Here is a 25,980-nt window from a genome sequence, read left to right as displayed (position 1 = left end):
AATTGTAAGAGGAGATCCGTTTGTCTATAGTAGCAAAAAATAAAAATAAGTAAATTAGGCGTCTGGTAACATCTACATATTTTATTAAAAAATACAAACTTTTTAATAACTTTTGTTGGCAGGAAAAGATGCTGCCAGATTTTTTTTCTCTATAGGAAAATAATAGAAAAATATTGCTGGAGCTATGGCTTGGGAAAGGAATTTTCCTAGAAACGAGAAACCTATTATTATTATTATTTTAAAAAGATAAATATCCTTTCAATTACGATCGCAGCTCCACCTCCTAGTTCAGGGGTCCTCAAACTTGGCCGCTTTAAGACTTGTGGACTTCAACTCCCAGAATTCTCCAGCCAGTTATGCTAGCTGGAGAATTCTGGGAGTTGAAGTCCACAAGTCTTAAAGCGGCCAAGTTTGAAGAACTCTGTCCTAGCTCGATTCCATCCTTTTTATAGCGTTATGTCTGTTTCCGCCTTCGTGCATGACTCCGCCGCGGTGCATCATGGGAAATTCTTCCTTTCTTTCGGATTGGTCGAGAAGCCGCTGATCACGTGGAAGGGTCCTGGGTCCCGAGGACTTTGATTTGGTAATATTTTCCCCGTAATTCATAAAAGCCCGCCCCCCCCCACCGCTTTCGATTTACAATTTGGCGGGTTAAACAAAATGGCGGCTGCGAGGGGTGTGCCGTTAACGGAATTTACTCCGGGGAGAATGTGAAGGCGGCCGTTGCCCGAAAGAAGCCGAGGGGTGAGGAGGGGGGGGAAGAGCTTCATTTGCACGGCTGGCCGTGAGACGAGCCTGTGGAGCTCCTTCCGTGGGTGTTGAGAGGTCTGGCGGCGTCGGAGAGATGAGCAACCCGTTCTCGCGTCCTGCTTGGGAGAAGGAGCACTTCTGGCTCTACCTCTTGGCTCTGGGCTTCGATCCCGCGGTAAACGCCGCTGCTGGGAAACTGTCGACTCACCTCCGGCTGGGCGTGTAAGTGGAGAGACGACGGGACGCTCTTCGATTTCCTTTTCAGCATCTGTATTGTCTGTTTTTTAGAGAAGTGGGAAGACTTTGCCCAGCAACTGGTAAAATACGGCAGTTTGTGCCCTTCGGTTATTTTATTTTTTATATAGTTATATAGTATAGTATATTATATAGTATATAGTTATACATATAGCTAATACATATTAGTTATAATATGTATTAGTTATGCCGGTATGTATAACTAATAAATAAAATAGCCAAAGGGCACAAGCTGCAGTATTTAACTATAACTAATACATATTAGTTATGTATTATATAACTATATGTATTATATTGTATAAATATAATGTACAAATACATTATATTGTATTTATGTGTTTTATCTCGTGGCTGTTCACTGCCCTGAGTCCTTCGGGAGAAGGGCGGTATAGAAATTTAATAAAATAAATAAAATAAATATTAGTTATAATATGTATTAGTTATATGTATACGTATGCATATAAATTCATAGGACCGGCTAACTCACAGCTGACTCCAGGTGGTTTACAACATTAAAAATCCACAACGTATATTTCGCTGTTATATTAATATAGTAATATTGCTATCCTAAGTTCTGCTATTATTAAACAAAGTTTCGCTATTCCTATGATGGCTGGCAAGTGTTGTGTGTTAGGAATTCAGATTGGGCCAGGCGTGGGAAGCAAGCTGCTCCATTAATGTATTCCAGGTTGTCCTGGACTTACGACCGCAATTGAACCCAAGATTTCTGTTGCTAAGCAAGACAGCTGTTAAATGAGTTTTGTCCCATTGTATGACCTTTCTTGCCACAGATATTAAGTGAATCACTGCAGTTGTTAAGCTAGTAATACGGTTGTTAAGCTGAATCTGGCTTCCCCACTGACTTTGCTTGTCAGAAGATTGCAAATGGTGATGACATGACCCCGGGACACTGTAATGAGTCAGTTGCCAAATGTATGAATTTTAATTACTTGACAATGGGGATGCTGCAACAGTTGTAAGCATGAAAAATGGTCATAACTCACTTATTTCAGTGCTGTTGTAACTTCGAACAGTCACTAAACAATATGTTGTAAGTCGAGGACTACCTGTATTCCCCTTTTACCTCTGTTAAATGCTATCCCTGCTGTGGGGAAAACATTGCTTGCTATGAGTTTCTACCGGCTTGAAGGCCCATTATCAAAACCAGAAGTCCCCAGTTATCGATTCCTTCATTTCAGATTGTTCATCAATATCAACCTCCAAAGAAACATTGGTTATATGAAAATAATTTAATAAGTATTTAATAATAGTAGGAATAAAATAACATGGCATGAGACTGGGTTAATTGAGGGACCACCTTTCCTTGATTTCATCCGTCTGTCCCACTAGATTGAACAGTATGGGTATGTTATGGGTCCTGTTTAAGGAGTTGTTATTCTGCTATATTTGGCAGGATCTAGGTAGCAGGCCTTTTCTGCTATTTCCCCCTGTATTGTGGAAGCTTCTTTTACTCCAAAATGAGGGTGGCTTTATCACTTATAGACTTCCAAAGATCCCTTAAGACCTGGTTTTTCCTGCAGGCCTGGAGACCTCGGGACAGGTGAACTAATGAAGTGGGTCCATTACTATTGACATCCCTTGTTTTGTTTTAACTTTTTAAAATATTGATAATTATTTTAGATATGTATTGTTTTAGTCTTGTACGCTGCCTAGAGTCGCTTGTGAGATGGATTACTATATAAATTAGATAAATAAAACTTAAGGTTACATTTTCTGAAAGCTGACCATTCAATCCTGGGTAATAGCTTCCCACCAGCTTCATCATATTCAGAATGAGGGACTGGTGTGGAGCCGGTATGGAGGCCTGGAAAGATTGACTTTCCATCATTTATTGACAACTTGTTAACCCCCAGCCATTTTAACACACTTGGATAATCCCATTGACCCTTGGGGATTGATATTGACCACTTTGGGTAACCTTGATCAAAACCATCCCTGCTATTACTTATATTGGGTGATCTCGTTTCCACATTTAAAACAAATCATGATGATGTAATGTTGGTGATGTAGAATTTATTTTAAACTATAAACCTGAGAATAAATGTTTGTTCAAAGATGCATTACTTTGAGAATTAATATTAGCCAAACCTTGTTGATATAGGAGTATCATGTAGAATTTTCCTATTCAAAATTAAACAGATTTTTCTTCCTGCATTGTACTGTAATTATGAAATAACTTAGATGTCACTGTGTGTGATTGAACTACAATTTTAGTCAGATCTGGAAAATATGAACTGTTTTTAGTATAAGTTTACTACTCTTGAGTGTTTATAGAAAACTAATTTAGGAACAAGTGGCATTTGGCAGAGCGTTTAAACTGGTGCCCATTTATATTAACCTGTGATTCATAGTAAGATGCAGTCATTCTCTTCAAAAGAAACCAATCTTTTCTAAAGACTGTGTGTATAGAATTGTGAATGCAGCATACTGAGTTTCTACATGTAATGATAGTATATAGCAGGAATACCGCTAGGGAAAAAAGTCAGTCCAGTTAATTATCCTATAATTGCATACGGAGTAATTATTTTTTAAACTTTTTTTTAAGGAACTTGTTTGATAAACCAAACAAAGATGCATTTCACATTGTTGCATGGTTCTTGTTTTCAAAGCTGGACCAGTCACATTGTAATGAGGTTTTTAGGTGAGTATAACATTTAATAAAATATACTTTATTACTTAGTCTTTCTTAAAGTTAGTTCCCAAGTCCATAACAAACTAAAATTATGATTATTAGGACTTGAGCAATCTTGCTGTACTACTCTCCTCACTGGAGGAGGTTGTTAGAATGATTTGCTCATGGCTCATCAAAATATTGTTGTCATTCTTTTATACCATGATGCCTCCTCCTTCCCCCAAAACATTCATATTTACAGTGCCATCCTATTTTATAACTTGTATTGAAGTGGAACTGAAAGTATGAATGTTGGAAATTGTAATGTTGAAGATCCTTTTGCTGCTCCAAAAAAGCAAAGAACTATGGTCAGAAGGAGGAGCTCCACTCTGATGCCGGAAGTCTTGCTGGAAGCCTTTATTAAAGAGAAATTCTGTATCAATGATCCAGCCTTTTTAGAACTATTTTAGAACTACAGCACAATGATGTATAAGTATTTCTCTTGTTGATAAGAAGCTTCTACAGTAAAAACTAAGTCAATATGCAATAACGCAAACACAAATGTAGTTAAACTTTGTCAGGACTATTTTGTATTGCTCAGCTACCTTAAAACTATGGTTCCTTGCACGTTTATTGAAATTGTTCTCTTTCCTTTCCTTTGGAATGGAAAGATTTTGCTATCCTCCCACAGACAAAAAGGCAGACTCTGAATTCAGGAAGCAGTGTTATGAATGGCTAAAAAGGATATCAGTAAGTATTGGTAAGAATGAAAAGGTGTCCATATATTTGCCTTATATGTTTTAATATATATTTTAAGGTTGTCTTTGAAAGACTATCTCTAAAATTTGTCATTGATGTTGCTTGATTTCTTACTGCTATTACTGTTGTTTCTTTTTTATTTGATTTATATGCCGCCCTTCTCTGGAGACTCAGGGCGGCTTACAATGCGTTAAGCAATAGCCTTCATACTTTTGTATATTTATACAAAGTCAGCTTATTGCCCCCATAATCTGGGTCCTCATTTTACCTACCTTAGAAAGGATGGAAGGCTGAGTCAACCTCAGCTCATTTTCTTAGGCAAAATGATGTCTTTTAGACACTTTGGACTAAAGCTCCTATTAGTTTCAGAACGAATGGCATCAAGAATTCTGAAAGCGATAACTAGAGAATAATTTGTTCTTGTTGCCAAAACTTTTTCAAGTATAATATTATACAAGTATTAACCAGAAAAAAGTAACTCAAATGGAAAGCTAAGTAACATTCAAAGGAGACAAAGTATACCAGAGTATGAAGTAAGGAAGGGTCTCCTCTTTTTTTTCATTCTCTTTAAAGGTCTTGTCTCCCCAGACCTGAAGATAGTTGATCAATAAAACTACTTGCCATCAATCCTTAATATCTTGTTATAGTCATCTTGAGACTCATGTGTGTTTTGTGAAATACAGTATTCAGAGCTTGTTGGATAATATTAGTAAACTGAATACAAGCTAATTGTATTTGAGCAAAACCAAAGCTATTCTTTTAGCATGCCAGGCAATTAAGATAATAGGAAAAGAATTTATGAAACATCCCTTTTGGCCCAGGGATGCTTATATAGTTGCTTTAACTTCTGCAGGCCTCTGATGTCTAACAAGCTAATCATAATTATTAGCCACATTTCAGTGTGCTGGCTTTATTGCTTAAAGAGAACTCTAACTTCTTTTGAACTTAATGGAAGTTGTTACTATCAATTACAGTTCACTTGTGCATTTTTAAATCCCTAGGATGAATGTGGAAACAGTTTCCCTTCAGTTGTTGCCTCATTATTTCTTTCTCCTGGTGGACCCAAATTCATTCATCTAATGTTCCACTTTGCAAGATATGTTATAATGCATCATATTAAAGTAGACTCTCTAGGTAAGCAATCATGATTTACTATACTGTTTTGTGGGGAAACGAAATTTTGGAATTTACTTTTTTTATGGGAAATTCATGCTAGTGAGGAACTTCCTCACATAAAGCCACCTACTTCAGAAGATTTTAAATAAAGATCGTTGCAAGCAAAGTGTGTTTGATGGAATCCATCCAGCATTCTGTTGCAAGTACAAGATGTTGGGGATCATCAGCAGTGATGAAAAAGTTTCTTCTCACCTTTTTCATTTTTCATTCACTTAATTCAAATTAGCTAAATTCAATTCTAAATTCGCTCCGAGTGGTTCACAGTGTAATAAACAATAAAAATAGAGAACAACCTGATCATTTTATTAAAAAAATCAACAAAAATATATTGAACAAAATACCAATAAATACCAATAAAATTATAACTAAATTTATTATCAATTAACAATAATTAAAATACTAATAAATTACCACCTTACAAGTCCAATTTAAAGTTTTGATCATGACCTTTAAAGCTCTATGTTACATTGGTCTAGTTTACTTATAGAACTATCTTCGCCTATTACATCGATCTGTCCGATCTGGTCAAGTAGGGAAGGCATGTTTCGAACCCCCTCAGTCGAAGAATTTCAACTGGCAGGGTTCAGGAAGAGAACCCTTCCTGCCCTTTGGAAAATTCTGTCCCCAGAGGTGAAGCTGGCACCCCATTTTTCTGGCCTTTCTGAAATGTCCAAGGTCCTGTCTTTGCCCCCTTTGTTGAGTCTCACAAAGGAACACAAGGTCAGGGGTCTGTTAGCACCCTCCCCCTGCCTTATGATTAACTTTTTATATTGAATTTTAACTATATTTGCCTCTTAACTAAATGTTAGACATTGTTTTGGTTTTAAAATTTCACTTGTATACCACCCAGAGTCTCTCTGTGAAGGATATGTGTATTTTCTAAATCCAATAAATAGAATACAATAAAGGTGAAAAGATATTGGTGTTTTCCTATGCTTATCACTACAAGATAGTCCAAGATGTCAGCTTTTGCCTATATTTGGTCAGACCAGCTATGAGTCCTTCCTTCGATGGTGCTTCCTTCGATGGTGTCTCTTCTGACACTTGATTTCTCTGAGTTCCTAGATAAATCAAGGTGCACACCTGGGATTGGCACACAGAGAAAAGTTGCATGCAGGTGGTATAGTCCAAGGACCCAACCATCTGCAAAATTCCAGCCAATAATTATGACCCTATTGCAGAACCCTTGCTAAGTATAATATATTGAATTTAATTGCAGCCTGAACACTACAATTTTAAGTTTAAAAAGCAAAAAAATGATGAAATAAATGATTTAAGTTATATTGGCATACTTACACAGTTCATAATTTTCAAATATTGAAAGGGCTTTGAGCCTGATAATAGTAATATTTTTGAAAAAATAATGGATAGGGTCATATGACAAAATCTAGTGAAAAAACAAATACCTGTAACATTAAATTATTCAAAAGCAAAAATGAATATATGGTTCTCTAATGAGTTGTTCAAATTAATGCAACTAACTACAGCTTTACCTGATACCTGCTTGTGTGTTTGTTTTTATGGCACCAGATTTAAAGATTAGCTACTTCCGGAGCAAAATTGTATAGTGGAAGGGGCTCTGACAGAATGTAATTTGTCAACTTTAGCTTTGTATCATCTATGGAATTTTCCTGTGCAGCAGGCTATTCTCATGGATTCATTGCAGGAAACATTCAGAGGTGGGACAAAATACCAAAGGGTTTTAAAAATTTGAAATAAACTTTGTTCATTGAAGTAGTCCTGGATACATTCTGAGATTATCACACTACGTAGATAGATGTGGTTGTCCTGATCTCATGCTTTTAACATAGTCCTCCTTCTACCCAGCTTTTCCGCCTCTTGCTTGATTGAGAGGTTTGGATGTCTTAAAATACTGCTATCTTTTGGCGGTGGTTCAGTTCATATTTCCCAATGTAGATTTTGGAATCATTTTGTGTAGGTGCTGGCATACCCTACCCAGAAGCGGTGAACTTAAGAACCCCAGACTTGAATATGGCTGTTGCAAAATATCAAGTGGCATTTAACAGATTTTCACAGTGTCTACAGAAGGAAGATTTGATGATTCAAGAACTTCAGAAAAAAGCACTGTAAGTAAAGTAGCTACAAATGTGAGCTGTAGATTATAAAGTTGTAGGCAAGATGTTGAATGTAACAAAGCAGAATAGTTTGGTAGGTAAGAGTATATTTTAGATTGTTCTTTTACTTGCTGATATTGAAAACGATATTTGATAATGAAAAATTCAATTCATAATTTGAATTGATGTCAATAGTTATTAATTGATAATATTTCATAGGGTTTTTTTCATCCACAGAATTTAACTGTGGCTTGCTTTTTTTGTACACAGGCTTTTTACTAAGCAAATCAGAGATCTAAGATATGGAAATGTGGATCTGGACAAACGATTGCAAAAGCAAGTAATATTTTATTAGAAATGCATTTTACAGCTTATTTACATTTGTGTTGTTTTCCTGTTTTCTTAAACAGTAATACTATTTAGACTTATATACTGTCTTATATATTAGTGCTTTACATCACTTTCTGGGTGGGTTACAATGTCAGCATTATTTGCATATTGTCTCCAACTATCTGCATCCTCATTTTATCGACGTTGAAAGGCTGAGTCAACCTTGAGCCCTGTCAGGATCAAACTCCAGACTGTGGGCAGTTTGCCTACAATAACCACACTTAACCACTGTGCCACCAGGGCTTAATAATAAAATATTAAGAATGTAATTCCTATAAGATAAATATGACAGTCTAGAAAGTATGAGTAACAGAGGTTTTGAATGTGATTCTCTATTTATATGTTTGCTGTTGCTATTCTATTAATTATCAGAAAAATAAGAATAGTTACAATGTGAACATTGTTATCTTTAATAACTGGTTTTTTTGTTTGTTTGTTTGTTTGTTTGTTTCTCACTGTTTGGGTAGAATGGGGAAAAAAGTTGATTCTGGCCAGATTAATACCACAGAAAGAATTGAAAAGGTGAGTATCTGTCAACAGATTTTCAATAGTCTACATCTAACATTTATTTACATAATTGCACTTTTTTTCCCTTGCTTGCTGAAAAATCTTTTTTTTTCCCCTTCCAAAGGTTCGCTATTTATGGGCAACAGTAATGGAAACGCTGACATTTTTGCAAAAAGAAAGAGAAATAGTGGATTCAGTAGTAAAAGGTCATGTTGATCAGTATACATTAGATGGCACAAGTGTTTCTGTTAGCATTCCACGGCCTCTGCTTCAAAAAGTAGAAAAAGAAATGTATAAAGTAAGTTTCTTGGTATCTGTGCTTCTATTCAGATAGTCAATATTTGTAGCTTCTTGCTGTCCCTTGATTAATTCATTGAAATCGATGGGCTGATGTTATGATTGGTTAAAATGAGGGAGATTAATTTGAGACATTGTTAGATTATAATAATTTTTTTAAAAAAACTTGAATACTTCCCAGGTAGCATTTAAAGTACATTGTTGGTAGTTGCAACTAATCCAAAATAAGATCATTTTGATTCCTGTAAAATTAAAAGATTTAGGAGTATTTGTCCTGTTTGTATAGCCAAAATATATGTTCTTCGCAACTATTTGGACACAAAAGGGATTTTTTAAGGTCAAAAGTTTAAATTCAGAAACCAATTCCTTATGACAAATAACAGACAAATACATAAAAACCGGATGGTTAAATTTGGTTTAAAAAGTCTCTTAATGATAAAAAGTCTCTTAAGAGCCTTGGTAGTACAGTGGTCTAAAGCACCCTGTTATTAAGAACAGCTGCCTGCAATTACTGCAGGTTCGAATCTCGCCAAGGTTGACTCAGCCTTCCATCCTTTCTAAGGTAGGTAAATTGAGGACCCAGTTGTGGGGCAATAAGCTGACTTTGTATAAAATATACAAAAGAATGAAGGCTATTGCTTAGCGCATTGTAAGACGCCCTGATTCTCCGGAGAAGGGCGGCATATAAATCAATTTTTTTAAAAAAGGGAAAATGTGTAAAGTGCATTTTATTTAGCTTGTAATAGGCCTTTTCATAAGATACATTTTAAAAGGTACAGTTTCCTGACTCCCTGTAACCATATGGTTTCAGTGCAAATATAAGAAGAATTAAATACCTAAGAATGACAGCAATCGCCAGATTTGCTTACTTTTACCTTAAAGCTAAAACTATTCAAACAAGCATTACAAAAGCAATGATTTTTGTGAAGTAGATAAATTTAAGTTAATCTGAGGCAAAATAGTACTAACCAATACTTCCTTGTCATTCTGGAATTTTGCTCATGTTCCAGCAGAAGGGCTTGATAAACCAAACACAAATTTAAAAAAGTCATGGGGCCATTTGTGAGAATAATAATTAAAAAATAATAAAATAATAATAATAACAACAATTTGTGAGAATAGTGTGTGCAATTTTATGCCCTCTGCAAGACATTGCACACACAATTGTGCTCTTCATTCAGTATATGCTAATCAATTTTTTTTCTTTATTTTAAAGTTTCCTATAGGGAATGTGTATGAAGAGGGAAAACTGAACATGTTAACCATTATCCAATTACTAACCAAAGCCTTGGAGTTATTGTTGCATGAGCGTCGGCATGTTGACAAGAAAGGATTCAAAGTAGACCTTCAGGATCTTGAAGGAAACACCAGATTCCAGAATGAGACTTTATTGGGGCTGAAGTCACTGAGGTAAGTTCAGAGGTCCCTGTTCTGTGGATTCCGGAGCCTTCCAAACAAACCTTTTAATAAAGTTATGGAATGATATAGAATTACTTATCCAATTAAGATGTGACAATTTGGTTTAATAAACCATTATGTTTCTGAAACATGCATCTTACTATTGTGTATTTTAATTCAGTCCATACAGGATTACTTAACATAAATAATACCTCAATCTGATCCAAGCAAATTATCCATAATTTATTGATCCTAGTTTATTAGGCATCAGCTGCCTGGTATCAACGTTAGAGAAAATCTTACGCTTTAACACTCTTTATAAGCTTAAGGTTGTGTTGGAAGAAAGGAAAAACCATATGGATATAGTACTCATTTTAGTCTGATTATGTAAACAAAATTGTGGAATTCTCTCACTTGTATATTATGGAAAGTTGTTCATTACATCCATATGAAGATACACCAAGAACTATTTGCAGGTTCATGTTATTAAAATGCAGTTAATTCTAATAAACACATTCTTCAATTGCCAGTTTGTGAGAAATATTCTTGTCAAATTTCTGTTGGGGGAAAAAAATCTTATGATCTTTAATGGACTATTAAATATATTTAAGGACAAGCTTTGCTGGTTGCCATTTAGAATCTTTACAGCATTTATTAATTAATTTATGATTAAGTGCAATATGCATCCTGTGGTTTTCTTTTTCCTGGGAAACATGGACTGTGGCAATGTTGTAACTACAGTAATTTTTAAAAAACTTTTCAGAGCCAGTGGTTTGTGTGATATGTCAAATACTGCCGGTATGTCAGCAGAATACATAAATTTTGTCTCCCTATTGTAACTAAATATTGTAACTCTAGATACGCTGTACAGTAGTGTTTTTCAATCTCAGGAATTTCAAGGCACAGTATGTGGGATTCTGGCAGAAGTCCAGACCTATGGCAGTTAAAATCCTCAGATTTTAAAGTTTCTGAGGTTGAGAAACACTGCTGAAGAGAATTAGAATCCAGAGGTGATTTGGAGCACATACAGATTTTGGAAAATTCCATTGCAGAAATAATGTCACTTTCTTAATACTAAATGCAATCTGCTGTGCTTTTATAATGAAACAAATGTATTTGAGCAAATGCTTTCATTTGTAAAATCTTTGATTCAGCTAAAATGTTCTAATATTCTTGTTAATAATTTTCCCATAGGCAAAAATTAAAATGTGATGATCATATTTCAGTAACTCAATCAATTGCTGAAAAACAATTGGAATGGCACTTGAAATGGAAAAATCGTCTTGGCCAGTCACCTTTTCATTTAATTAAGGATCCAAATCCTGTAAGTATATGCTTAGTAGGTAATGTATTGAGCAAGAAGGAATATATTCATTTTGAGGATATTTGCAGTGTATAATCTGCAAAAAGACTTTAAAAGTCCCAGTAGGCATGTCCCTGTGCTCCGTATGAATTATAGGTAAACACAGTTCTATGAACTTTAATACCATAATTGTTTATTTCATGGTATACATGAATTAATTATGGTATTAAAGATCTTAGAACTCATGTCATCTGGTATATGGTAGCTTAAAATTGGTTAAAAGCATAACAGTGAAGGAACTAAAGACAAAACACAGCAGATATCAAAACCAAAATAACAGAGGTTGATGATTTCATATTACATTCATGAACTTCCATTTACGGATGGACTAATCCCATACTCTCACCGAGTACCGGGGACAGAGGTGGGTTTCAGCAGGTTCTGACCAGTTCTGGAGAACCAGTAGCGGAAATTTTGAGTAGTTCAGAGAACCGGTAGTGGAAATTTTGAGTAGTTTGGAGAACTGATAAATATCACCTCTGACTGGGCCCGCCCCAATCTATTCTCTGCCTCCCAAGTCCCAGCTGATCGGGAGGAAATGGTGATTTTGCAGTATCCTTTCCCTGGAGTAGGGTGGGAATGGAGATTTTACAGTATCCTTCCCTTGGAGTGGGGTGGGAATGGAGATTTTACAGTATCCTTCCCCTGCCACGCCCACCACGCCACGCCTACAGAACTAGTAGTAAAAATTTTTGAATCCCACCACTGACCGCGGGCAAAAAACAAGTTTTCGGGTCCCTATGAATGGTCAATCTTGGGAATATTGTTGCATAGGACAAACACTGCAAAAGAGAATTGATACCTTCTGGACCTCACCAGATGGCACTGTTTCATCCAGAAGCCAAATTTATTATCTCCTAATCATAGGGGCACGGTGGCTCAGTGGTTAAGGAGCTGAGCTTGTTGATTGGAAGATCGGCAGTTCAGTTCGAATCCCTAGTGCCGCGTAACGGGGTGAGCTGTTACTTGTCCCAGCTTCTGCCAACCTAGCAGTTTGAAAGCAAGTAAAAAAAGCAAGGAGAAAAATAGGGACTACCTTTGGTGGGAAAATAACAGCATTCCATGCTCATTTGGCGTTTAGTCATGCCGGCCACATGACCATGGAGACGTCTTTGGACAGTGCTGGCTCTTTGTCTTTGAAACGGAGATGAGCACCGCCCCCTAGATTCAGGAACAAATAGCACATATGTGTGAGGGGAAACTTTACTTTTTTAATCATATACATTTATAAAATAAATCCTATCATTATTTTTATCTGTAAACTAAAATTAAAGGACAATCTTTTGAACTTAGAATAGGCTGGCTTTGTACCTTATTTTATTTGTGCATGTGTATTTGAATTGCAAACATTTCAATATATTATGATTATTATTTTTAAAGGCACTTGATTTGTTACCCGCTATGTCTCCTCTTTCTTTTACTCCGGCTACTGAGGAAGCTTATAAAAGGAGTGTCTTCTGTCAATATCCTGCATTAATTCCAGGTAAATACTAAGATTCTTTACAAACCTATCCCTATGACCTTTAGTATATAAATATTATATGCAGCCTTTCTGACATAGCACTATGTTCATTTAAAGAGCGATACAGGTAGTCCTTGACTTACAATCAGGTGTTGTAATAACAATTTGCGATCATGACAACCACAGAAGGGATGGTTTATGACTCATTAAGCACTTCTGGACATCATAAAATGTCACACCGTTCTTAGTACCATGGCTGCATTTCGAATACATTTATGTTCGCATTTATGACCAGCTACCAAGTGCCCTGCGATCATGTGGTCACCCTTTGCAATCCTGTTTCACCAACTTCCTAGAATTTTTTTAGAGTATCAATAGAGGCACAGGGGCGATCCTGTTGACATTCCATACTTGGAATTTCAAAAGACAAAGGTTCCCATCAAATTTAGCCATCGTGGGTTAAAAGTACCTACCATTTTATGAATTAGTAACAGTATAAAAGCAAAACCAAAAAAATAGGAACATGTGGACAAAGAAATGGAAGCCCCTTAAAGATGTGAGTTTGGAACTGTTCTTTTTCCTTTGTTAGTGATCTTGCTTAGTGATAAGCAATAAATTTGCTGAGTTTGTCAATTAAGCCAAATCACTCAGGTTCATAAAAAGCTCCAGAATGATTTCTTTAAACAAGAAGAACAGTTAAGTGGCAAACATATACTTTAATTTAAAGAAGTGTGAAATGATTTACAGTGGAACACCTCCTCTTAACTTCACGTATATACTGATGGGATTGAGCTGTCTATAATAAATTACTTGGTCACACTGATAGCTCAATGAAAGTGTGGCAGCTGCGAGAAAAGTGAGTGTCATGCTAGGGATTATTAAACAAGAGAATAGTAAGTACATTTCTGGAAAAAGATATAATAGATTTGGGAAAAGGGGATTGTCAAATTGATCAGGATAAAAAGTTTAGAATTTGGGGGATTCTTAAGTTAGAAAAAAAAGATAACTGACTAGTAGATGATTATAGGGTATAAAATAACATGGTAAAAGTAAAGTAAAGATAAATTTCCTTTCTTAAAATACTAGGACTGATAGTTATCCAATGAAGCTAATTGGAAGGTGATTTAAAACAGACACATGATAGTACTGCTTCATATAATATATAATTAATCTGTCAAATGAATATGTTTACTTAACAACACTGGCATTTGCTTAATGACCACTCCAAAAAAGGCCAGGAAATTAGTTCTGGTCATGTGGGTATATCAGTTTATGACTTAACAAATTACAACTGTAATTCTGGGCTCAATTTTGGTTGTAAGTTGAGGACTTGTGATAGGAATATGTACCTGCAGTAGCAGAAGGGGAGGATTTTGTCAACTCAGAGAGTTCCCAGGAAGAGACCCAGATCAAGAGACTGTGCAGTCCAGAACTGGAGGAGGGAAGAGGTGCAGGGAAATGACAACCTAGAACCTCTCCAGTTATATCTCTATATATCTCTATATATCTTTCGTCGGGCCCTAAAAACTTATTTTTTCCAGTTAGCCGGTCTGTCTTGATTTTAGGGTTAGTTTTAAAATTTTAATATTGATTTTAAATTGACAAGTTTTAAATTATGGGCCAAATTTATAAATTATTTTAACTTTATTTTTTAACTGATGTTTTTGTATAGATGTTTTTATCTTGGCTGTTCACCGCCCTGAGTCCGAAAGGAGAAGGGCGGTATAGAAATTTGAATAAAGTAAAGTAAAGTAAAGTAAAGTAAATATCTAGTATCTTGGAAAGTGATAGCTTTAGTTTGACAAGATTGTGTCTATTAGTGTAGGCAAATAAAGAATTGGATTTGATTAGATTTCACTGTCTCATCTCTGGAGTGGGGCCTGATAAGACTACTGGTAAATACAACAATATTTCCTTAGAACTAGTGATAAGGTAAATATTTATATTATTAACTAAACACAATTCTTGATTCCCTTTTAAAAAATGTATTTAGTTTCGACCAAAAAGAATGTTCCGGCAGATGAATTTGTAACAGTTGGGAAGACACTGGGAAATGAAGATTATTCAACAAAGACAGTCACAGAAAAGTATGATTTTAATATGTCCTTATATAGAATAGTAGCATATATTAACATTGTATAAATAACTTGGGACCATGCCTTATAAAGAAACAGAATGTATATTTAGATTATATGTGATTCTCTAAATGGAAACAGCTAAATACATCTGTATTACAAGATAAAAATAAAATTTAAAGTGTACCTCTGCAAAGTGTTAAAACTAGATATTGGTTTTATATTTTTTTTCTTCATCTTTTTTCTTGGGTCCAAGAGATGGAAATTTCTACTTCTAGTTTACTCTGATAAGTTATCTTTTTATTGTCAACATAGTTTTGATGTTGTGTGCAGGAATCATTGCTAACACATTTTTTGTATGCTTATATTCCTGATCTATGCACATAACTTGTATGCATGGGAGGCTGATACTCAAGTAGAGAAAAGCTTTGCTCTAATTGTCACAAGCTCTCCCTATAACAAAGTTGCCTTTTGATGACCGGGATGAATTGAGAGAAATTGTAACGGACAGATACGGGGCATACAGGGTTCAGCGGCTGCACAAGTACATGATTTTAACAGTGTACATCTAATAATAAGGCTTTCTTATATTTTTAGGACCTTGAAAGTTGCTACACACTCTGAAAAGGTAACCCACCATTTTCATTGGTCCTAATAGAATCTTATATTGGTTCTTATATGGTTGACCCACCTTTTCTTGGGACCCATGAATACTAGATATGCGATAAAAATTAAAATGCAGTTGTTGCAAATATAAAATATTGGTCTACCCCTGAAAGTTCAACTTTTTTTTTTTTTGTCCCTCAGACATCAAATGTTGAAACTCCCAAGAGGACTGATAATTCGCTGTTTCAAATCTTAGAGAATAAAGGAAGAAATTCTAGACGCATAGAAAGTGGGAAGAAAAGACAAACTGATTCAGTTAGAACACCTTCATCAGCTAAAAAAGGAGATCCTTTAAAGAAGGCCCAAGAACAGCTGGCTGAAGAGGTAAAGAGTATGTTAAAAGAGATAAACATTAGTAATTACATAATCTGAAGTTTTTTGAGGATACTCATTTACATAAAAAGCAGAGATAGTTTGAATGGCTATAAGTAAAAATTAAAAATCAAGAGTTTACAAGTGAATGCAATAAGGATAACATCTTTATGTTATTAAAATTTTAGAATATTATGTGGTATTCACTGCTGGTTAACTACTTGCAGAACAATCTGCTGGAGAAACATACTTTCCCTAGCATCTCTCATCCTCTTTCAGAGGGTTGAAAACAGCCCAGAGCATATTTGAGTGTTCAAGTGAAAATCCCTTTTCATGCAGAATCTGGTAGCGTCATTTTATTTATTGCCTGTAGTCTCTAAATTATACTGGTTTGCTCTACGTTGACTGTAATGTTTAATTTTCCTTCAGTATTCATATTTTTTATTATGCATTATCTAGTCACTCTATAAATAATAAAGCAGGTTCCGAAATTAAGAGAAACTCAGGATAGGAAGAATATATGCCAATGAAGGGGGCAAAAGGCAGGTTAATTTCCAAGGGTAGTGTCAAATGCTGGGGAAATCCAGAGATTCAGGCAGTTCAAAATGAATATAAAGATTTATTGCAAGTTTAAGCTCTCTACAAGAATCTGACCAACTGGCCATTATGGGAAAATGGGCAGGAGATAAGGGGGGCATTCAAGATAGGCTGGACTTAGATCTCTTACAGGCATGAAGGGACTTACGATGCCTTTGACACCTCCATCCCCCCCTTGGCTCAGCCTGGTCATCTTCTACAGGCAGCATGTTTCAGCAGCGTACTGGTAGCTGCGGCTCGTCTCTTTTAAGTATGTTATATTTTCTTGCAGGTGGCAGATGTAGTAATATCTGATTCACCCCAGAACACTGGGAAGGATGTAGGGGATCTGATCAGTACCTTATTCTCAAATCCTTTCTTAACAAGGAAACAGATTCCACGGACTCCAGAAAATCTGAGTGAGTATCCTTTAACAATACACTGCAGTACATTCACTCATCCTGTAATTGATATAGCTTTACAGTTTCTGAGGTTATGATTTTGTTTATGGTTATGGAACTTGGTATATATTCAAACAATACAGCACAGTAAAGCTCAGAATGAAGGCTCCAGTGAACCACTTTTGAAACTTGGCATAGTTCTACTGCCTATGCTTTTTCACATTTTGTTTATTTATTTTTACTGTTACTTTTGTGAACTACTCTGTTTTTCTGTTTTTGTCTGTCGCCTCTTTCTTTGCTTATCACTGTCGGGAATTAAAGCACACTCCAAAAGACCAACTAATGTCAGCAATACATCTATTCGTACGATAAGCTTCTTATAGATCCCCTATATGTTAGCTATTGTTATATTGCTGGTGGACTCTCTAAAATATAAAACTGTAGGCTAAGCAACTTCTAGTGGATTGGTACATGGGAGCTGCAGTGCCTTACTCTCCTTCCCTTCTTTCCTGCCAAAAAGCCCTGTCTTCAGATATTTGTTATATTATCCTATTGGATCACAGAAGGAAAGACCTACTAGAAGACAAGGTTCTAACAGTTCTCAAAATAGTAGAAAGCATTCGATTCTTCCAGTTACTATGATCCTCCCAAAAAGAATAAATAAGGATTATATTCAGATCTCTTACTCTATTTTCCCCCATCTTGGTGAGACCATCTAGGCTCCCATTAAGGAAGTCAAGACTGTTTATAATCCCCCATCAGAAGGATGTGAGACGGCCTGTCTTCCATCTGCCTCTGATGAGCAAAAAAATTATTAATATAAGCCTCTTCTCCTAAGGTACAAAAAGAGCTTTGTATGTACTGTGTATTGGTTCCCTGTTGCTCTCTAATGAGATAGTAGGGACTATTAATAATGCTGTCATTAAGCGATGTAGTAACAGAATATTGGCACTATGAGCATATCACTTAGCAATGGAAATTCTGATCCAAAATACTGTCGTAACTTGAGGATTACCTGCATGCAAAAAGGGCTTTCCACTTGGCAGTTTCAAGAGTTACCATTAATATATAATAAAAGTTAAATGTCTATCCTTGATCTTCCTCTTTGTTTGTTTGTAAAATTATTTTAGAGTCCCTTGGGAGTTGGGCAGCATAGAAATGCGATAAATTAAATTAAATTAAATTAAATTAAATTAAATTAAATTAAATTAAATTAAATTAAATTTCTTTAAATCTGCAGTGAGATCAAATACAGGTAGTCCTCGACTTACAACAGTTCACTTAGTGACTGTTCAAAGTTACAACGGCACTGAAAAAAGTGACTTCTGACCATTTTTAACATGACTGTTGCAACATCGCCATGGTCACATGATTTACATTTGGATTCTTGACAGTTGGCTTACATTTATGATGTTTGCACTGTCCCAGGATCATGTGATCGGAAGGTTTTGCAACCTGATAAGCAAAGTTGATGGGGAAACCAGATTCGTTTAACAACCGTGTTACTAATTTAACCACTGCACTGATTCACTTAAAAACGTGGCAAGAAAAGTAGTAAAATGGGGCAAAATTCACTTAACAAATTTCTCACTTAGTCACGTACATTTTGGGCTCAGTTGTGGTTGTAAGTTGAGCAGTGTAATCGTTTACAAAATTGAATCTTTCAATACTGTGGGTAACAAGTGACAGTCAGAGCTTGGTAGCACATTTTCCAATTAACAGATTTTAGAAGCTTTCATGAAATGCAATTTATTTCAACAGATACCTAGAGTGGCTAGGGTGATGTACGGTTTAAATTGGGGTGGGGGTGGATGTATGAGACAGACAGGGATTTTGCAGTAGTCATAGCTGAGACATTCAGTGGATTTCCTTGCTGTTGTATGTGACAACCAAAGCAGTACAAGGACTACTTGGTGCCTTAGTGGTGCAGCAGACTAAAGTGCTGTTAAGTAGCACTTAGCTGCCAGCTTCCTGCAATTATTGCGAGTTCAAATCTCACCAGGCTCAAGGTTGACTCAGCCTTCCATCCTTCCGAGGTAGGTAAAATGAGGACCCGGATTGTGGGGGCAATAAGCTGACTTTGTATAAAAAAGAACACTGCTTGGGGGGGGCGAAAGCCCTACTAATCAGGTATATACAAAAGTATGAAGGCTAATGCTTAACGCATTGTAAGCCGCCCTGAGTTTCCAGAGAAGGGCGGCGTATAAATCGAACCAACAAATAAATAAATAAATAAATAAATAAATAAATAAATAAATAAATAAATAAATACTATCTTTAAAATCAAAGTATGGCATTTAACAAAGAAACCTTTTTCTCAAAATGTCTATGGAGATCTTAATCATCCAGGTCATGGTTGTCTCAAAGGTCCTTTTTTTTTTTTTTTTTTTGAAAAAGGCAACTGGACTGTTTTTTTCCTTGGAGAAGGAGATCAAGAAAATGTTTCGCTTCTCATCCAAGAAGCTGCATCAGTTGTGACTGGATGATGGCGAATGGAAGGATTGGGGTTTTTTTGTTTGTTTTTTTGTAGTCATCTGGTCGTTAGCACTCTCTCTGAGAGCTGTTGTGGCCACTTGGGGGTTCAGGGTGCAATCGGGGTGCAATAGTGGCGCATATCTGTAGCTTGGGTGTAGTGTGAGAGTGAAGGTTCATTCTCCGAGCTTGTGGGTTGGTTTCTGAATGTTTCATTACTAGACTAAGTAACATTTTCATGGAGTTTAGGGGATGTCTGTGTTCTTCTGTTTATAAGATGACTCATCACAAGACTCTCACTTGACTCACCCAAGTGAGTGCTTATAAACAGAAGAACACTGACATCCCCTAAACTCCACTGAAGACATTACCTAGCCTGGTAACGAAACATTTGGAAACCAGTCCACAAGCCCAGAGAACAAACCTTCACCCTTATCAGAATCAGAGTGCCATTGGTTGTGGGATCTTCTTGGAACTGCTGAAAGGATTGTGTTGTAGACAGGAGATAGGTGGTGTTTTCTTCCTCTCCTTCTGTTGAGGGAGGGCTGTTCAATTCTAACATAGATGGCCTACTCTTTTACCTCACTTTAAACCAGGGGTCCTCCTTATCCAAACTGTGGACAAAAGATTTTATATTTAATCCACGTTATACTGCTCTAATATATATATATATATATATATATATTAGAGCACTATAACGTGGATTAAATATATATATATTTAAACATATATATATATATATATATATATACATCATTCCTTGGAAGGCAGGGCGGAGGATTTTGGACAATACCTGTATGACAAAATTGCTCAGATCCGGGGGGATTTGGACTCTGACTGGGTAGATCAGGGTAGAGTGACGAGGAATAGTCTTGAGAATGTTATCTGGGAGGAGTTTGATGCTGTGACTCCCGATGATGTGGACAGGATTTTGGGGAGACTTAGTGCGGCCACATGTTTACTGGACCCGTGTCCCTCCTGGTTGGTACTGGCTTCCCGGGAGGTTACACGAGGCTGGCTCCTGGGTGTTATCAACGCTTCTCTGAGTGAGGGCCACTTCCCCGCTGCCTTGAAAGAGGCGGTGGTGAGGCCTCTCCTCAAGAAGCCGTCCCTGGATCCGGCAATATTGGCCAACTACCGTCCTGTCTCCAACCTTCGCTTTATGGCGAAGGTTGTTGAGAGAGTGGTCGCGCGACAGTTCCCACAATTCCTGGAGGAAACATCTTATCTAGATCCGTTCCAGTCAGGTTTCAGGTCTGGGCACAGCATGGAAACGGCATTGGTCGCATTGGTTGATGATCTCTGGAGGGCTCGGGACAGGGGTTGCTCCTCTGTTCTGGTCCTCTTAGATCTCTCAGCGGCTTTTGATACCATCAACCATGGTATCATGCTGCACCGGCTGGAAGAGTTGGGGGTGGGAGGCACCGTGTTGCGGTGGTTCTCCTCCTTTATCTCCGACCGGTCGCAGTTTGTGTTGGCAGGGGGGCAGAGGTCGACCTCGAGGCCTCTCATCTGTGGAGTGCCGCAGGGATCAGTCCTCTCGCCCCTTCTGTTCAACATTTATGTAAAGCCGCTGGGCGAGATCATGCGTGGCTTTGGGGTGAGATACCACCAGTACGCTGATGACAGCCAGCTGTACATCTCCACCCCAGGCTACCCCAATGATGCCCTTGAAGTGATGTCCCAGTGCCTGGAGGCTGTGCGGATCTGGATGGGGAGGAACAGGCTCAGGCTCAACCCTTCCAAGACTGAGTGGCTGTGGCTCCCGGCATCCCGATATAGTCAGTTGACTCCATCACTGACTATTGGGGGTGAGTCTTTGGCCCCCACAGAAGGGGCTCGCAATCTGGGAGTCCTCCTGGATAGGCAGCTGTCCTTGGAGGAACATCTGACAGCTGTAACCAGGGGGACCTTTTGTCAGGTTCGCCTGATTCGCCAGTTGCGGCCCTTTCTTGATCGGGATTCCCTGTGCACAGTCACTCATGCCCTCGTCACCTCTCACCTTGACTACTGCAACGCTCTCTACATGGGGCTCCCCTTGAAGAACACCCGGAGGCTCCAACTGGTCCAGAATGCAGCAGTGCGGGTAGTGATGGGAGCAGCATGGCCCTCCCATGTAACACCGCTCCTGCACGAGCTGCACTGGCTCCCAGTGGTCTTCCGGGTGCGCTTCAAGGTGCTGGTTATCACCTTTAAAGCGCTCCATGGCATCGGGCCTAGCTATCTTCGAGACCGCCTGCTGCTACCAACGACCTCCCATCGTCTTGTGCGCTCCCACAGAGAGGGCCTCCTCAGGGTGCCATCAGCCAATCAATGTAGGCTGGTGACCCCCAGGGGGAGGGCCTTCTCTGTGGGGGCACCTACCCTCTGGAATCAGTTGCCCCCAGAGATAAGGAGAATCCAAGACCTTAGTGCCTTCCGCCGTGCCCTTAAAACCCACTTTTTCCAGCAAGCCGGGCTGGCTTAAGAAGAAATTTTAAATGTTTTAATTGGTTTGTATTTTTAATTTTGGGCCAAATTAATATATATATTTTAATTGTTTTTAATATTTGTATTTCATGTTTTTTAATTCTGGCTGTACACCGCCCTGAGTCCTCAGGGAGAAGGGCAGTATATAAATTTAAAAAATAAAATAAAAAAAATATACATATACATATACATATACATATACATACATACACATATATACATACACACCCCAAGGGAATGTTTTCTCTTAGTCTAGTTTCAAAGGTGGTGTGTAGAATGAAGAAGTATATTTTTAGAAAGAAAATTACAGTAGTGTACTTAATCTTTTTATCACTCATTTTCAGTTACTGAAATTAGAAGCTCATGGAAAAAGGCTATTGAAACCGAACCACCTTCAAGTGAAGCATTGCATCATTCCGAAGCCACGGAACAGTTATCGCAGGATACAGTTCCTGATTTTAGGCACCGTTTAAGTTCAAGTTTGACATTGTTTATGTCACCTTATATATCCGACGCAGCAGAATTTCCCTTTTTAGATGTAGAGCCCCCAAGTAGTTTGCAGCAAGGGATTACTGATGAATTGCTGAGCCACCAAGAGGCTCTTAGGCCGCTGGATGAAATGATTTGCAAGAAAGAATGGTCCCTTGCTGCTCCAGACCAAGTGGAAAACCCAGATCCAGTCTTCCAGACTTTAAATAAAAGTGTGCATAAGGTGAGCTGTGGCTCTAGCAACCATACCGGATCAGAGACTTTGTTACACAATGTGGGTCAGAATTCTACAATGTGTACAACTTTGTTGCAGGATGCTTCTCAAGCAATTAACAGTACCGGTTCGGATAGCCATGATGGTATCCAGCTAGGTATACTTCAAGAAACCCTCCCAGAAGAAGGAGGATCTATCAGTCTTAATAGCATTCATGATTTGGACTTTGATGACTCAGGGGGAGAAAACTCTAGAGACAGCAAATCTACGATGGATTATCTGTCAGGAAACGAGTGCACATTAGATTTCCAGTCCATTCTCAATCGGTACGAAGCACTGAAAAAGACTCTACTTGATCACCCGCTGGATCCCGGAAAGCGAATGCCAAGGTGCAGATCAGCATTTAACCTCAGTCCAACGAGCTTGGAAACGAAGGATGTGCTTAGCCCTATGGGAAAACCTTACGCGTCTGATGCAGAACTTGCCAAGAAATCATCACACCCGAGTCATCTTGAAAGAAGGAATACCTTCTCCCCTTTAGTGGCATTTTCTCCGCTGCGGCCGAGAGAGAGGAGAGACATGCAGGACCGAGGAGATGTATTTAACAAACGGAAAGGTTAGTGCATCTCTCAAACTGTAGGTGGAATTGCAACCCAAATTCTGGGTGTTGGGGAAATAGCCACACTTTTAAATGTGTGACTTTGGAGCACCCTCTTAAGTGGAAAGAGATGCTGCTAGTGCAGAATACAAGTGATGGTGCAGTAGTCAATGCATAAAGAAACGAATAGTTGTGCAAAATAGCCTACGTTCAAAGCGGAGTGGAGAAGCTGCACGTGTAACTGACCATGTCCAAGTAGCTTCCTGGTTTATACTATTGCCCAAATCCATGGTGGCTCGAGTGCTGTGCCAGCGAAAACTGGCTTCTGAGCTCCGTTTTTGCCTGTAACAGCCTCCTGCAAGTGAAAACAGAGCTCGCGAGGGCCGCCCTTGCGAGCTCCGTTTTCCCTGGCAGAGGCACCGCAGGCTGGTCCTTCACTGTTTTCAGGGTGGCCCTGCGGGCCACATCTAAACACCCCACAGGCCGGATCCTGTCCCCAGGCCTTGAATTTGACACCCTGTCCTATACAATTCCAGACAAATGGCTGTCCAATCTCTACTTAAAAACCTGCAATGTTGGAGCACCCACAATTTCTGAAGGCAAGTCATGCCACTGATCGTTCTTATTGTCAGTAAATTTCTCCTAAGTTCTAGGTTGCTTCTTTCCTTGATTAGTTTCCATCCATTGCTTCTTGTCCTGCCTTCAAGTGCTTTGGAGAATAGGTTGAACTCCTCTTCTTTGTGGCAGTGCCTTAAATATTGGAACACTGCTATCATGTCACCCCCTAGTCCTTCTTTTCACTAGACTAGCTAATTTTATTGTATTTAGTTAGGGCTTTGGCATGAGATGCTTCTTAAGGGAAATGGTTTATTAATGGAGAAGCCTATCCCTGAATTTAAAATACATTTTTAGATAATGGCTATATTGCCTTCATAGAATTAAAATTCTAACCACCGCAGTGGTTAGTGTCTGTGAAAATAATCTCTCCGTACTTGATGGTTGGAGATTTCCATGGAGGTTCTTTTACAATAAGATTTTTACCTTGTGCACAACCTACATACCTGGCTAAAAAAAACTATTTTAAAATGATATGTTTCTCTTTCAGAAAAATAATTTGAAGATGGATACAAAAGAACCCACAACTGCAAAGATGAAGCCATCCCATGGTTTTATAATCATGATGCACTGACTTGAATAGAATACTTCATGAGATAAAAGTGTTTTTGCAAACCTCAACCTTTAATGTTAGTGTTAGCTAATCCCGACTATAGGCTTCTTGCACAGTTCTATTAACTTGGATAATTTTGTATTATCAGTGATCAAAACAATACAGATGAATTGAGGTCTTTTAAGAATAGTCACAGAAGACCTTTACATGTTAAAGAAACAGCAATAAAATGTCTTATCTAAGTTTACGATAGCATATTTTGTTCAGATTTTGGAAGATAAAATCTTGTCTGACTCCTCAGGAAACCTACAGATGACGTGCCTTGGTAAACAATTGAGTAAATCAAATGTCTTTGAATATTTCACGTTTTGTCCATTAAGAAGCATTTTAAGAATAAATTGAATGATTGGTGTAGATCAGCCCTTGTAGATTGTGTCCAACAGTGTCTATTTTGCAATGGAATAGAGAGATTAGTCTAGTGAAACAAGGAATTATTCCCTGTGTAATCCCCTCATCTATTCTGGAGATTTGGGAATCCTGTAGAACAGTGTTTCTCAACCTTACCAATTTTAAGATGGGTGGACTTCAACAAGCTGGCTGGGGAATTCTGGGAGTTGAAGTACACCCATCTTAAAGTTGCCAAGGTTGAGAAACACTGTTATAGAACATAGTTGGATACATATGGAAGGAGAAAGGGAAGCATGGGAGAAATAAATCTCGCAAGATATTCTAAAAGAAATAGTCATAGAAAATGAAGATGTAACATTACTCACCAGTCACTTATGTGAATATGTCTTAGCTCTATAATCCAGTAACGTAGGGAAAAGGTACATAGGAAGATGCTGGGTTTTAGTTCTTCACTTTTATCCCAAGTATTAGATATTAGTTGATGGATAACAAAAGCAAAAATGTAGTATAACTGGATTTTTAAAGACTTAAGGTTAGGAATGAGGAGGGGATAATGTTGGAATTCAAGCATCTGAACATAACTTCTGATCGTCTTACAAACTAATATTTGTCTTAAGTATTTATTTAAAATATGCATTTTTAAAACAATACTATAATAAACTTTTCTTGGGAAAATCTTCTGACTGTACATTTATTTTCCCTGCTTCAATTCTTTTCGGAAGCCAAATATATAGAAGACATCTGACTTATTATACCCGTTTGCTTATTTCGCTCCTAATGAGAAATCGTTTTTATGTGATGCTGAGTGAGCCAGCATCAATTTCCTATTATCGGGAAACTATTGTTAGGATCAGTTTGCTTGCAATACTATTTTGTTTAGTCTGTTCACTTATTGTGCTGTACAAGAAATTTTGAACTTGCTATTCTACATGGAGGTTCTCTTGCAGACTTCTTATTGAAAATCAGGGCCTAAAGGCTTTATCACATCAAGCACTTTGGTTCTAGTTACAATGAGCCCTGTTGATGTGAATTCAGAGAAAAATAAATCTTATGGGGATGTATCTAATA

At 37.7% G+C, this 25,980-nt stretch overlaps 1 protein-coding gene, 1 long non-coding RNA gene and 1 other non-coding gene across 4 annotated transcripts; 2 read left to right on the top strand and 1 right to left on the bottom strand.

The window, feature by feature from the left end:
* The first annotated feature begins 570 nt into the window (after positions 1 to 570).
* HAUS6 (HAUS augmin like complex subunit 6) lies at positions 571 to 25,587 on the top strand. 2 transcript variants are annotated; one of them, XM_034410500.3, is made up of 17 exons: positions 571 to 972; positions 3,572 to 3,667; positions 4,309 to 4,387; positions 5,398 to 5,530; positions 7,512 to 7,659; positions 7,918 to 7,983; positions 8,505 to 8,559; positions 8,669 to 8,842; positions 10,058 to 10,251; positions 11,434 to 11,563; positions 12,983 to 13,085; positions 15,058 to 15,151; positions 15,737 to 15,767; positions 15,947 to 16,129; positions 16,986 to 17,112; positions 22,380 to 23,354; positions 24,442 to 25,587. In XM_034410500.3, the coding sequence occupies exons 1-17, from the start codon at positions 845 to 847 to the stop codon at positions 24,447 to 24,449; spliced, it is 2,724 nt and encodes a 907-aa protein (XP_034266391.2). In that variant the 5' UTR covers positions 571 to 844; the 3' UTR covers positions 24,450 to 25,587. The 2 variants fall into 2 exon arrangements, with proteins under 2 accessions (XP_034266391.2, XP_034266392.2); XM_034410501.3 differs by having other exon boundaries at positions 628 to 972; positions 4,309 to 4,397.
* Positions 10,188 to 12,722, bottom strand: LOC148115161 (uncharacterized). The gene is made up of 2 exons (XR_015732282.1): positions 12,639 to 12,722; positions 10,188 to 10,301 (listed from the first exon to the last, which is right to left on the bottom strand). It is a non-coding gene; the product is annotated as an uncharacterized LOC148115161 (long non-coding RNA).
* On the top strand, positions 15,537 to 15,667 carry LOC117662053 (small Cajal body-specific RNA 8). The gene has a single exon (XR_004590265.1).
* Positions 25,588 to 25,980: the final 393 nt, after the last annotated feature.

The sequence above is a fragment of the Pantherophis guttatus genome, chromosome 2 (assembly GCF_059756535.1).
Source record: "Pantherophis guttatus breed Tessera chromosome 2, ASM5975653v1, whole genome shotgun sequence".
In the NCBI taxonomy this organism is placed as follows: Eukaryota; Metazoa; Chordata; class Lepidosauria; order Squamata; family Colubridae; genus Pantherophis; species Pantherophis guttatus.
Note: the sequence above shows the minus strand (reverse complement) of the source record. Positions and strands in the feature narration are given on the sequence as shown.